This window comes from Meles meles, chromosome 16 (assembly GCF_922984935.1).
Source record: "Meles meles chromosome 16, mMelMel3.1 paternal haplotype, whole genome shotgun sequence".
Classification (NCBI taxonomy): domain Eukaryota; kingdom Metazoa; phylum Chordata; class Mammalia; order Carnivora; family Mustelidae; genus Meles; species Meles meles.
The window spans coordinates 44,109,649-44,122,439 of NC_060081.1; the positions used below are offsets into that span (position 1 = coordinate 44,109,649).

At 35.6% G+C, this 12,791-nt stretch overlaps 1 protein-coding gene across 3 annotated transcripts in view; it reads left to right on the forward strand.

Moving 5' to 3' along the window:
* Positions 1–12,791, forward strand: part of ESF1 (ESF1 nucleolar pre-rRNA processing protein homolog) — a 67,595-nt gene that overhangs the window by 20,227 nt on the left and 34,577 nt on the right. For all 3 annotated transcript variants that reach the window (XM_045981127.1, XM_045981129.1, XM_045981126.1), the window contains exon 9: positions 2,397–2,558. In XM_045981127.1, coding sequence (XP_045837083.1) covers positions 2,397–2,558 — 162 coding nt within the window. The remainder of the gene's footprint in view (positions 1–2,396; positions 2,559–12,791) is intronic.

Below are 12,791 nucleotides of genomic sequence, written 5' to 3' on the forward strand. Positions count from 1 at the left end.
CTTGTTAATGTTTTGTCTTTCCAAACAATTGAGTGACCATTTTATTTCTAGTGTGCCCAGAACAGCTAAGCCCTTTTTCAGATAGCCTTTGAAATATATATACTGATTTATCTATATATTCTTTTTATTCATAATGCCTATATGGTCATTTAGCACTTTCTGAAAATTCTGGTTAGTTTTTCTTCATTAGCAGCTCTAGATTAAAGGAAAGAAGAGAACATGTATACTTATGAAGAGTGGCTGTATGTTAATAATTTTCTTTGATTGGTTTGGGAGAACTGATACAGATTTTAAAATGTATTAATTTTGGACAAAAATGTATTAATTTCTCAATATATTCTTAAGATCTTGGCCCTCTGGTTTCAAAGCCTGAGTTTACCACATAGTAGAGTTATATAGATTAGGTTTCCTAAGCCCTTGTGCTTTTCTTTCCATAGCTATGAAATGAGGATAATAATAGTACCTGGCTCGTGGTTGGAAAGATTGAGTTAATATTCATAAAGTGCTTAGTGTACTATCCCATATCAAATATTTTTATTTCTAAAACTTTAAGAATTAATGGCTTTTTGTTTGACATACACTACTCATTAAGTTTTAAAAGCATGCATTTTTCTTCAGTATTTTAATTGATTGCCAGCTTACTTTAATCTATAATTTAGTGCCTCTGATAGATACATTAGTATATCTGAATGCGTTGAAGTTAGTAGATGTTCCCAGTGTTTATAAAAGATCGTTGCAGGGCTTCCTACCGTTGGATTTTCTTTTTTCATTCCTTATATAGTTGTAAGGCTTTCACAAATTATTGTCCTTGAATTGGAAAAAAACAGACATACATGAATTATCCCACATTTTAGAGCTTCAGAAAGTAAAATTTTAGTACTGGAAAAAATCAATTTAAAGTAGGCCATCAGAGACTTTACCACTAAAATTTCAACCTGGAAGGAGCTTGCTTCTAATTATGTTTTCAGAAGTAAGCTTTTAATAGAAAAAAATACATTGCCATTTTGTTAATGTGTTCCTGATGTTTTATCCATTGAATTATGGGATACATGACAGAATTCCATCCAACATTATTTTTGTGGCACAAAGCACAAACAGGAAAAAAATGAATTTCAGCTGTTTGAGTGAAAATGTAAAAGTGTGATAGGATGGAAAGAATGTCCTGGACTATTTTTTTATTCATTTAGAGAAAAAAAAACTATGAAAACATTTACTTAACCAGTGCTTTTCCCATGTCACCTTTTTTAAGATGTGAGGATAATCTTAACATTGATGTTTGACAGCTAAATGCTTAATGATGTTAGACATTTTTAGTGACCAGTTAGCCATAGCTTATAGAGGAGAGGGTCTTCATTATGCTGCTTCTAAATTTTCCTCTACAAGGTACGTTTAGTCAATTCAATAAGTCTGTATGTTTTGCATTAAAACCCAGGTTCTCAATTTATGTTTTTGACTTGGAAAATTACAGTGGAAATACAGAACAAACAAACCTTTCACGTATTAGTTTTCTTTGGTATTTGTTGGCCATGAATTTTATATTGTCCCTTTGTATTCTGATTATTTTTTATAAAATGAGGAAATGGAAATGGGGATATTTTTCCACACAGGGATATTAGTTGAATTAATTTCTAATTTATTCACTTTTATTCTCAGTGTATTGATGACATCCTGAGAGTAAGCATACTTTTATTCACCATCAAATGGAAAAGATTCATAATTGTTTGTTTTGGATTTCATGGAGCTTCCTTTATCTGCCTCTTGAGCATAAATAGTTAAATCCATGTACCAAATGCATCCCAACAATATTCAGCCTTCTTTTTGTGACCATAACATTTTAAAGCCAGTGTGCAGGTGGTGGAAGACATAAAGAGGGATAAAGTGCTGTTTCCCCTGTCTTGTTTATAAGGGAAGAGACAGTCCAAGGATGTTGCATATTTAGTAAATTTTGAAACATGAATTTTAATTAAAAGGGAGAGTCCCAATATTCTGCTTAGACAGGGCTAACTTACATTGCAATTGATTTTTATTATAAACAACACCAAATGCTTTCATCTAATTCATTTAATATTAAGTTTGTCTGAGGGGTGCCTGGGTGGCTCAGCTGCTAAGTGTCTGCCTTTGGTTCCGTTCAGGTCGTGATCCCAGAGTCCTGGGATTGAGCCCCACATCGGACTCCCTGCAGCAGGAGGCCTGCCTCTCCCTCACCCACTTCCCCTGCTTCTGTTCCCTCTCTCGCTATCTCTTTCTCTGCCAAATAAATAAATAAAATCTTTTTTTTTTTAAAGTATTTATCTGATTTTGGTATTCTGTTGTTGCATTTTATCTGACAACATTTAAATACTGGATTTGAAAGTCAATTATTTCTGTGTATTAAATGAAATTTATTTTTTTATTAGGTGATGAGAAAGTCAGTGTGGAAGAAGAGGGGAAAACAAAGAAAAGTCAGAAGGATGATGAAGAACAAATTGCTAAATACAGGCAGCTCTTGCAGGTTATTCAAGAAAAAGAAAAGAAAGGCAAAGAAAATGATATGGAAATGGAAATTAAGTGGGTTCCAGGTAAGAATTAGATATTCATTAAATGTTCACTTGTTTTTCTTCATTTCAAGATGTTGAGTGCATTTTAGATATGAAGGAAAAGAATATTAACTCTTAGAAACATAAGCCTAAAAAAAATCTTATTTGCCAGGAATATTTTGGTGAGTAAGTTAACATGGTAATTGCATACATCATTTAATTCCCTTAAGGACTAGTGTTTTAGACTCTTGCCAGTTTATTCTTGATTGGTTTCTTTGATTTACTAACTACATATTATTTCTTTCCACTTATGAAGGTAGACCTTTCCTAGGTTTGATTCCAGTATGCTCAGTATATACAGACTTGAATCCAGGCACCATGCATTCTGAGATTGTCAAACATCTTTTTAAAATGTGTAATTCATAAGTGAACTTTTCTCCCATAACTCCTACTAATCCGTAATTACCAAGGTTTCACTCGCACAAAATATGTAATACATCGTTTTCCATCTCAGTTTTGCTGTGAAGAGTCAAAGAAATAAAGCATCGTAAGTGATTTTTATAACTGCCTTGAAGAGCTCCACAAACTTTTTTTTTAAAGTGGTACAATACTAATTAAAACCATGTCAAAGCTAAGCAAAGAAAAAAGGTACTATAAATGAGGATTGTTTTCTAGCATGCCCATTTTTTTAGCAACCTGAGCAAAGCAGCATGTACCCTTGGAACCAATATTGGTTTTGGAGATTACTGCTGTTTACATACATGTATATCTTTTTTTTTTTTAATTTCAGTATGGATAACATGGTGTTACATTTGTTTCCAGTGTACAACATACGTGTATACCAAGATTCAGTTCTTTTGCCATAATTCATCTCTAGATGAAAGAATTCTAACAACTTGTAAGAACATCATTGCTAAAAACTAAGTGTTCTATATTCAGTTAAATCTTTTTTTTTTTTTTTTTTACAACTAGTATGTTTATTCACAGGGAATAAAATGTTTGCATAGATTTTTATTTGTGGACATATTTTGATATTTGAGTTGATTGACTATTGTGATAAATTTCGTAGAGTGGAGTCATCCTCTGCATATTCCTGTAGGAAGGTGGTACTATGTTATAGCCCATTTCTTTTAAATGTTTGTCTTTTGCAAGAAGTGGTGGTAAGAAAAAATGAAATTTAGTAGTGTTAGCATCTGAATGATGGTTGGGAGAACTCAGTTTAGCCTGGAGAGGTAAAGTCTAAAAAGTGACTTACTAGTTATTTTCAAGTACTTGCAGAATGAATATATTAATGAAGGGTTCATTACTCTTAATACTTCAAAAGTCAGTATTTTTGCCAGTAAATCAAATTTGAAGGAAAATAGAGCTTAGCGTAATATAAAGAGGTGTTTTCTTCATTAGAATCGTCCAGCAAAAAATCAGAGATGCTACTTTAAGTGGTTGGATACCCTTTTCCGTAAGTCTCTCAGTACAGTGATACTACCATATCACCCAGGGATATTTGTGAAGCCATATTTTACTTGAGGTCCTTTACTTTATGATTCCAAGGAATGTTGAATTCTTTTTTTTTTTAAGTCAAATAGGTTGTAACTGTAGTTTAATCTTAGAATGACCTCAATGAATGAAGGGTTTTTTTTTTTAAAGATCTATTTATTTATTTTTGGGAGAGAGAGAGCACATGTGTGCTGACACATAGAGAGGGAGATAAAGAGGGAGAGCAAAAACCTTAAGCAGATTCCCTGCTGAGCGCAAAGCCCTAGTAGGGCTCAATCCCATGACTATGACCTGAGCCATAACCAAGAGTCAGACCCTTAACTGACTCAGCCACTCAGGTGACCCCAAATGAAGATAATTTAAATGAAACATTTAAATGTCTCTGTCATTTGACAGAGAGAGCACAAGCAGGGGAATAGCAGGCAGAGGGAGAGAAAAAAGCAGGTTCCCCGCTGAACAGAGAGCCTGACGCAGGGTTGGATCCCAGGACCCTGGGATAATGACCTCAGCCGAAGACAGACGCCCAACTAACTGAACCAACCAAGTGTCCCTTAAATAAACACTTAAATTGAAGTATTCAGTTGACCGAGAAGGCAGATTTATGATAAACTTGATTGAGAAGTTTTATAGCAAATATTTCAACTTTGTCAAGTGAACCAGGTCAAACCTTTGTCTATGGTAATACAGTTATATATGGAAAATATAAAGTGATAGTTATACTTGTATTTATAACTGAAAGATATAAGCAATACAGTTTTCCTGGGATAAACCTCACTTGGTCGTGGTGTACTACCTTTTTTATATGTTCCTGGATTCAATTTAGTAATATTTTGTTAAAGATTTTTGCACCTGTATAAAATGAAGAGTATTTGTTTATAGTTTTTGTTTCTTGCAGTGTCCTTGGTTTTTGGTGTCATTTCTGAAATGACTTGTGAGCTATTCCCTTTTCTACTTAGCAGTACATTTTTTATCTTGACTTTAATTTCCAGATACAATATTGTTGCAGAAAATATTTTGAAAATGCAAAATTATCATCTATAATTCCACTACCCTAATTTAGCCACTGAGTGATTAGTTAGATTGATTTAATTTATCATTTCTCTGTTGTTGAATACTTAATTATATGTCTAATCTTTCATTGCCATAGACATGACTGTTGGGAAGAAATGTGACTAAAGGCCATTAGCGATCTCAAACCCACGAATATCAGTATTTTCTTTTCTTTTTAAAGATTTTATTTATTTATTGACAGAGAGAGATCACAAGTAGGCAGATCAGCAGGCAGAGGTTGGGGGGAAGCAGGATCCCCCCTGAGCAGAGAGCCCAATGTGGGGCTCGATCCTAGGGGCCTGAGGTCATGATCTGAGCTGAAGGCAGAGGCTTAACCCACTGAGCCACCCAGGCGCCCCCAAATAACAGTATTTTCTTAGACTCTTCACATTCATCACTGGCTAAGTAATTGACTTGCTATTTTAGGGCTTTTTACTTTTAAACATTTTTTTTTTTTTTAAACAAAGATGTCCGTCCTCTCCCTTCTCCATTTCAGAAATGTCTGTGCAGTCAGACCACAGGGAAAAGCTAATGCTGGCAGTCAGGCTCACTCAGTAGTTAGTTATGTGACTTCCTCATTCACATAGCAACTTGACATATGCTGTGGATCAAGCTGAGGTTCTCTCACAAGCTGTTAAAACTACCAGTGTTAAAACTTCAAATGTTAAATCTCAGATGCCAGGCATCTAGGATGTTATAAATAATCTATAGCTTTTTCCATATTTTGAATTATTATTATAGGATAGCTTCCCAGAAATGGAATTACTAGGAAAAAGCATGAACACTTTTTGTGTCTTGAGATTAGTGCCAAATTGCTTTCCAAAAGGGTTGTACTAGCTTATAATGCCTTCAACAAGAGGTAGAAGTGCCAGTTTCATGGACTTAATTGGGAATTTTTTTTTTTTTTACTGCTAATTGAATGGAGGAAAATTGACATTCTGATATATAGTGCATTTTGTAAGTCTTCAACCATAGTATTTTTGAAGGCCTCAGTTAGGGTATCGCTATCTGTGGATCTTTGGTATATACATGAACACAACTATGTATGTGCATGTATGTGTGTAATGTTAAGGGTCTGTTATATACTACACATTAAATGACATAAATGAGCTAACCTTTCAGGATCTCTGTTTGGAAAGTGGCACTGATTAATATCTTTCTTGCTGAATCTGAGATGTTTATAAAGGTACCTAATAAGCTAGAGTATGATTCATGTTATATGTGTATTATGGTGGATTTGTGTCTGACAGAATGTGTGTTCCCTATAACAATGACCCTGAACCTTAGGACTTTTTACAATGCTGTACTTCAGTAAACCACAAAGGGTCAGTATGAGATTATACTACATAGTTCCTTGTTTTCTCTGTGGCTTCATTTCCAAAATCTTAAGCTCTTCAGAAAAATAAGTACCCTTAATCACTAACACTTGTTGGGATATGCTTTGGTTTGGTTGGGTTTTTAAAAGGAATTTTAGTTCAGACTGTTTAAACTTATCTTTTTACGTTGGATTATATACTGTACTAACATCAGGAGTTTAACTCCTTAAAGGTAGAATATTAAAGGAGACAGATAATAGGTATATAGGTGTATAACAAACTAGGCTTTCTGTTGATATTCTAGTTCCCTATAGAAATGTGATCATATAATCACATTAGTTAAGATTATAAATAAGTAAAAATGTTGAGTTATAACGTTTTTTTAAAAGACTTTATTTGACACAGAGAGAGAAATCACAAGTAGGCAGAGAAGCAGGCTCCCTGCCGAGCAGAGAGCCCAATGAGGGGCTCGATCCCAGGACCCTGAGATCATGATCTGAGTGGGTTAAGCAGAGGCTTAACCCACTGAGACACCCAGGCGCCTCGAATTATAACATTTTTAAATAAAGTCCTAATTCAGTATTTTGATGTTTGTAGAATAATATTTTCCATCTCAGTGTGTTGCCGAAAAGATATCCTGGCCGACTTACTTTGTTAAATAGATAAGGTGATGTATGTTGGGCCTTCATCAGTGAATGTGCCTCATTAGGGAATTTGTAACATACCTACAAATAAAGGATATTCAGTTTTATCTCATATATTAAATAACTTCTCTTATGTTAATAGTTCAAGCTAACAATTTTTTTAGCTAATACAAGATATATATAAATAATATCTTTGAAATTCCATCCAGAATATGAATAATGACATGTTTCTTTGTTTATAATCTTAAAAGAGACTAGATATGATAAAGTTTACTTTTTCTTAGTTATCTTTGGTTTAATAGATGCTGGTGAAAGAGTATCTGGTCTTTTTTTTTTTTCCCTCAATATCCTTCAGGACTCCAACCTTCCTTTAAATACTTATCAGGCACCTAGTAATGCCAGGAACTATTCTAGACACTTTGTGAACAAAATATAAATCCTTGACCTCATAAATCTTATGTTCAATTGAAGGGGAGACCGATGAGTCTAATAAAAAAAATATTTGACTAGAAACTAGTAGAGGTCAGGAATGAGACATGCAGAGTCCTGAAGCTGTAGCTTATCCTGTTTAAGGAATAGCAAAGAGAGAACGGTGTGGTGGAAGTGAGTGAGTGGAGGAAAAGAACAATTGATGAGGTTAGAGTGATAACATGAAGCCAGATCATGAAGGTCTTTTAGGTTATTTTAAGGGCTTGAACTTTTTCTCTGAGTTAAATGATAAGCCACTGGAGGTTTGAGCTGATGTGAATTATTTTTTAACAGGATCACCCTGGCTGCTGTCTTGAGAGTAGATTATGGTAGGAGATAAGGACAAAATAAGGAAATCAGTCACAAGGCTATTGTAGTACTCTTTTAAGATAATGATGATTGTGGGTGGAATAGATTTGCAAAGGAACCTCAAAAATTCTCTTTTGGATGCATGTTAATTTAAGATGCCTATTGATATCAAAATAGGCATGTCAAGGGGACATTGGGATATATAATTAAGCATTTAGGAAAGAGGTCAGAACTGGAGATCTAAATTTGGGGATCTTCATTGTCTAGGTCTCTCAAAGTGAAGAACACCAAAAGAGTGAATATAAGTAGAAAAGAAAAGAGGTTCAAAACTGATCCCTGGAACACTCCAGCATTTACAAGTTGAGTAAAAAATACATTATCCAAAGGGCTGGGAAGAAGCTACCAAAACCACAGGAGAAAATTCAGTGCTGTAGGGTATCCAGACATCCAAGTGTGAAGAAAGTATTTCAGTGAGAAAATGGGTCAGTAAAATACAGACTAAGAATGATTGGTGTGGAGAACAACAGAGATTTTGAGCTGTTTTGGTGGAATGGAAGGGATAAGATTAATGTGGGTTCAAGAGAAAATGAGGAGTGGAATTGGAGAGAATAAGTATAGACAACTCCCTTTTCTAAAATATTTGAATGCTCAGAAGTTGCAGGCATTGTGACACTTCATCCCTGAAAAGTACTTCAACATGTGACTCTCAGAAACAAAGACAGTCATCTACATTAGTGCAGTGCTCTTACCACACTAAGGGAATTTAATAGTGATAAAATAATAGATATTTTACTCATTCTAAGAATGCTCTTTATAGTTCTTTCATGGTCCAGTGTCAGTTTTAAAGTGTCTACTGTAACGACTTATAGAATATCCACAATCTGGATTTGTCTGATTGTTTCTTTATGTTAATTCCAATAAAGAGTTTGGGGCAAGAATTCTCCATATGATATTGTATATTTCCTGTTGCCTCACATCATGAGGTCCCCGATGTCAATTTGTACCATTATTTTCACTTTTAACTTTGCTCACTCAGTTGAGGAGGTGTCTGACTCATTTTTCCATTAAAGACACATTTTGTTTTTGGTAATTGGTGAGTTAATTAGTGAGTGGGGTGTCTATTTCCCAACGATTTAGCTCACACCATTGGCATTCTTTGATGATCCTTGCTTGAGTCAAGTTGTTATACCATTCATTGCAAAATACTGATTTTCTGTCATTCCTTCTACATTTATTAGTTAGCATCCACCCCTTTCTTAAGTTACCATGCACTAATGGATTGACAGATCTTGAGGCATTTTCCTGTAATGGGTCACAGAGGAATGGAAAAGAAACTGGAGGAGCAAATGAGATCAAGAAAGCATTTTTCTTTCATATGGGGAAAATAACAGCATGCTTCTGGGAGTGATCCACCAGCAATAAGAAGAAATCATGATGCAGATAACTGTGTTCTAAAGTAGGCAAAAGGAGTAGGAATATTTTCACGCAAGTGGAGGAAGAGGCTTTTGGTTCATGCACATGGACATTTCATCCATTGTAACAGGAAAGAACCTAAAGAATATGGTCACAGGATAATGTATAAAAATGGTAGTGAGAGCTTGTAGTACTCTTCTGTTTGCTTGTGTTAGTGAAACAGGAAGGTCATCAGCTGAGAGCAGGAATGGGGGAGAAGGTAGAGATTTAAAAAAAAAAAGATATGAAATAATTGTTTAAGAAGTGGTAAAGAGGGAAATTTAATAGTATTGCTGAGCAGCAATAAGAGTGGACTTGTAGTTCTTGCTCTTGTAAAGTTAGATGAATCAACATAATTAGGTTTTTCTTCAGCCACATTTAATGATGTACAGTCCATGGAGTAAGGAGAGAGTTGGATTAAATCAGTGTAGAATATTTGTCAAGTATGCCCGAGCAAGAGAGGGGCAAGGGGATTGAAGGTTATATGCAAGGGGTTGTTTGTTATAATGGACCAAGGTATCTGTGTTGAGTTAGGAAGAAAATGAGGGCACGTTGAAAGTGAGGAATGGGAAAGAGATGAGAGGATTGATGGATTGTAGGTCCCTATGAGACCTAAGATTAGCCTTGTTAGCCTTGGGATATTAGAATAAAATGGAAAGATGGTAGCTAGTGTTTGAAGAATAGGATACTTGAAACTAAGATTATGATTGGGACTGCAGTTTTGGGTTATGACATGATCTAGTTATGATTCTGGGAGTAAGTTTCTAAGATGAGATGGAGTGCAGGGAGAAGAGGAGGTCAGTGAACTGGGAGGTCCAGGGTGTTAGAAAGATCTTCTGTGTAGATAATGCGATCACCAGGAATTATGACAGGACTAGTATCAGAAAGAGTAGCAGTGAGCCAAGGGCTTAGTTCTTTAAGAAATGAGAGAAGAGACTATGGTCATTAGATACCTCAATAAGAAGAGGTTTTAGGGGGCGCCTGGGTGGCTCAGTGGTTTAAGCCTCTGCCTTCGGCTCAGGTCATGATCCCAGGGTACTGGGATCGAGTCCTGCATCGAGCTCTCTGCTTGGCAGGGAGCCTGCTTCCTCCTCTCTCTCTGCCTGCCTCTCTGCCTACTTGTGATCTCTCTCTCTCAAATAAATAAATAAAATCTTAAAAAAAAAAAAAAGAGGTTTTAGGTGATATGGTCTCATAACATGATATTCACAGTTGGGGGCTTTAGGGAGAAGGGCCAGCCAGTAGACTGAAGGTGGCAATGAGAAGTAAGAAAGACAAACTATGAGAGAGAAAAATTAACCACCTAAAAAGGATATAGGACTATAGGCCTCAGAGGAGAACCAGGTTTCAGTGAGACTTAGACTAACAGGTGAATGAAGAGGATTCTGTTGATGAATATTAATGACTGTGTCTGTGACTGACTGCTAGAAGGAAGGATGAGAAATGGGAATGTTTACCACGTTATTAGAAAAATGATTTGGAACTTGTAGACTTATTGTGATAGTTTTAAATAGGGATAAAGGGCATGATGAGATTAGTGCTTATGGTCTTAAAGCTCTATTTATTTTTGTTTAAAGATTTATTTATTTATTTATTTATTAGAGCACACGAGTGGGGGCGGGGGCAGAGGGAGTAGGAGAAGTATGCTCCCTGCTGAGCAAGGAACCCAATGTGGGGCTGATCATGGCCTGAGCCAAAGGCAGATGCTTAACTGACTGAGCCATTCAGGCGCCTAATAGTGAGACTGTGAATGTCTTGAGGAAGTTCTTGTCAGGAACCTAGACCTATAGGATGCTTTTTCAAAGGGGACATGGAAGCTAGAAGAGGAGCAGCAAGGACTCCTTTTTGCTGTCTAAGCCAGCCCACTGCGGCAGGAGGTACAGTTGCAGCTCTTCCTTACTCAACTTACTCTTTCTTCCACTCTTTACAGTTTTAATTTTATGTTTATTCTGTTATTTGCTTTGTCCTTTGTCTTTCCTTTTTTCCCTTTTATTCCGCCTTCATTCCTCTGTTTAGTGTCCCACTGGGAAGCTTAAACACAGAGGCACATTAATGACAAGTATCTATGACCATTGTATTATTTATTTTCTATACAGAAGAAAAATGCTTTTGAATCAGTAGGGTATTCTTTCTGGTAGGCAGCCCAGTTTCAAATATTTTAATTCAGACATCTCAAAACCTGTTTACTGTTTACTTTTGGCTATATCAATATTTCCATTTATTGTCAAGGTATCCACCTTATGGATATATTTGAAATACATTCACAAAAATGTTTTTTTGGTAAGATTTTAAAGTAACCAAATGTTTAAATTTTGAGTTGCATGGAGAGAGGAGAGCATTAAATAGAAAATCTGAACTTTAAAATAAGCTAAAGAGTTTGCAGTATGCTTTGTATTTTTTTTAATATGTTATTTATTTGCCAGAGGGAGAGAGAGTACACACAAGCAGGCAGAGAGGCAGGCAGAGGCAGCGAGAGAAGCAGGCTCCCCGCCGAGCAAGGAGCCTGATGCGGGACTTGATCCCAGGACCCTGGGGTCATGACCTGAGCTGAAGGCAGTGGCTTAACCAACTGAGCCACCCAGGCGTCCCTGTATGCTTTGTATTTTGATGATGGGATGGAAATGAGTTTGCAGTGCACTCTCGTATCTTGTACACATCTGGTAAGTGACTAGAACTTTAAAACTTAGGTGTGTGCTCCTTCCTTGAATCATCTAGTTAATAGGTTGACTATAAGGGTTTTGTAAGGTAATAAGCCAAAACTTTTTACTGTGCAAAAAAAATTTCTTTTGACTCATTTGTGGAATGTGTAATGAAAACGAAAAGCAGCCAGGGTTATCTGAAAACATTGCTAGCACATTTTCTCCGTAGAGTTGCCAGTAAATGTCTCCAAATTTCCTGGATTATTTCAAAATTTATTTTCTCTTTTAATAATATTAAGACTTAATTTAAAGGAGTTTTCCAAAAAAAAAAAAAAATCCAATGCAAAAATTTAGGATATTTTTATATCAGTCGTAGTGTCAGAAAGTGTAAAATTCCCATATGTTTTAAAGTTTCAGATTAATTGGTCTCCTGTCTTAAGATGGTTGCTAACATCTAGGATGATTTTTTTAATCAGTTCTTCCTTCTGTGCCCATGCATCATATCAGTTGTACCGTTTGCATCTGTAGCCACTATTTCCAGACAGTAGTACTTTTTTTTTTTTTACCTTTGCCATAGATTTATAATCTGCCTGAAGTCAGTTCAAGAAGAGTGAGCTTGTTTCATGTATTATTTTCCTACAGCCCACAGCTATGCTGATTTGTTTGAAGTTGTGAATTCTTTGGTCTTTAAAGCAGAACTTCTATTTGAGGTTGTCCCACATCATCATTCTATATGGTAACTGCCTGGCTAGCAAACCATCATTTTTCTCACACATGTTCCATATGTTATTTTGACAGAATCCACTCAGACTACTTTCAACACTTTCATTATTCTTTTTTTCCAAAAACCTGAAAATCATATGATCTTAAATTTACTACTTGAACACATTAATTTTTTTCCCA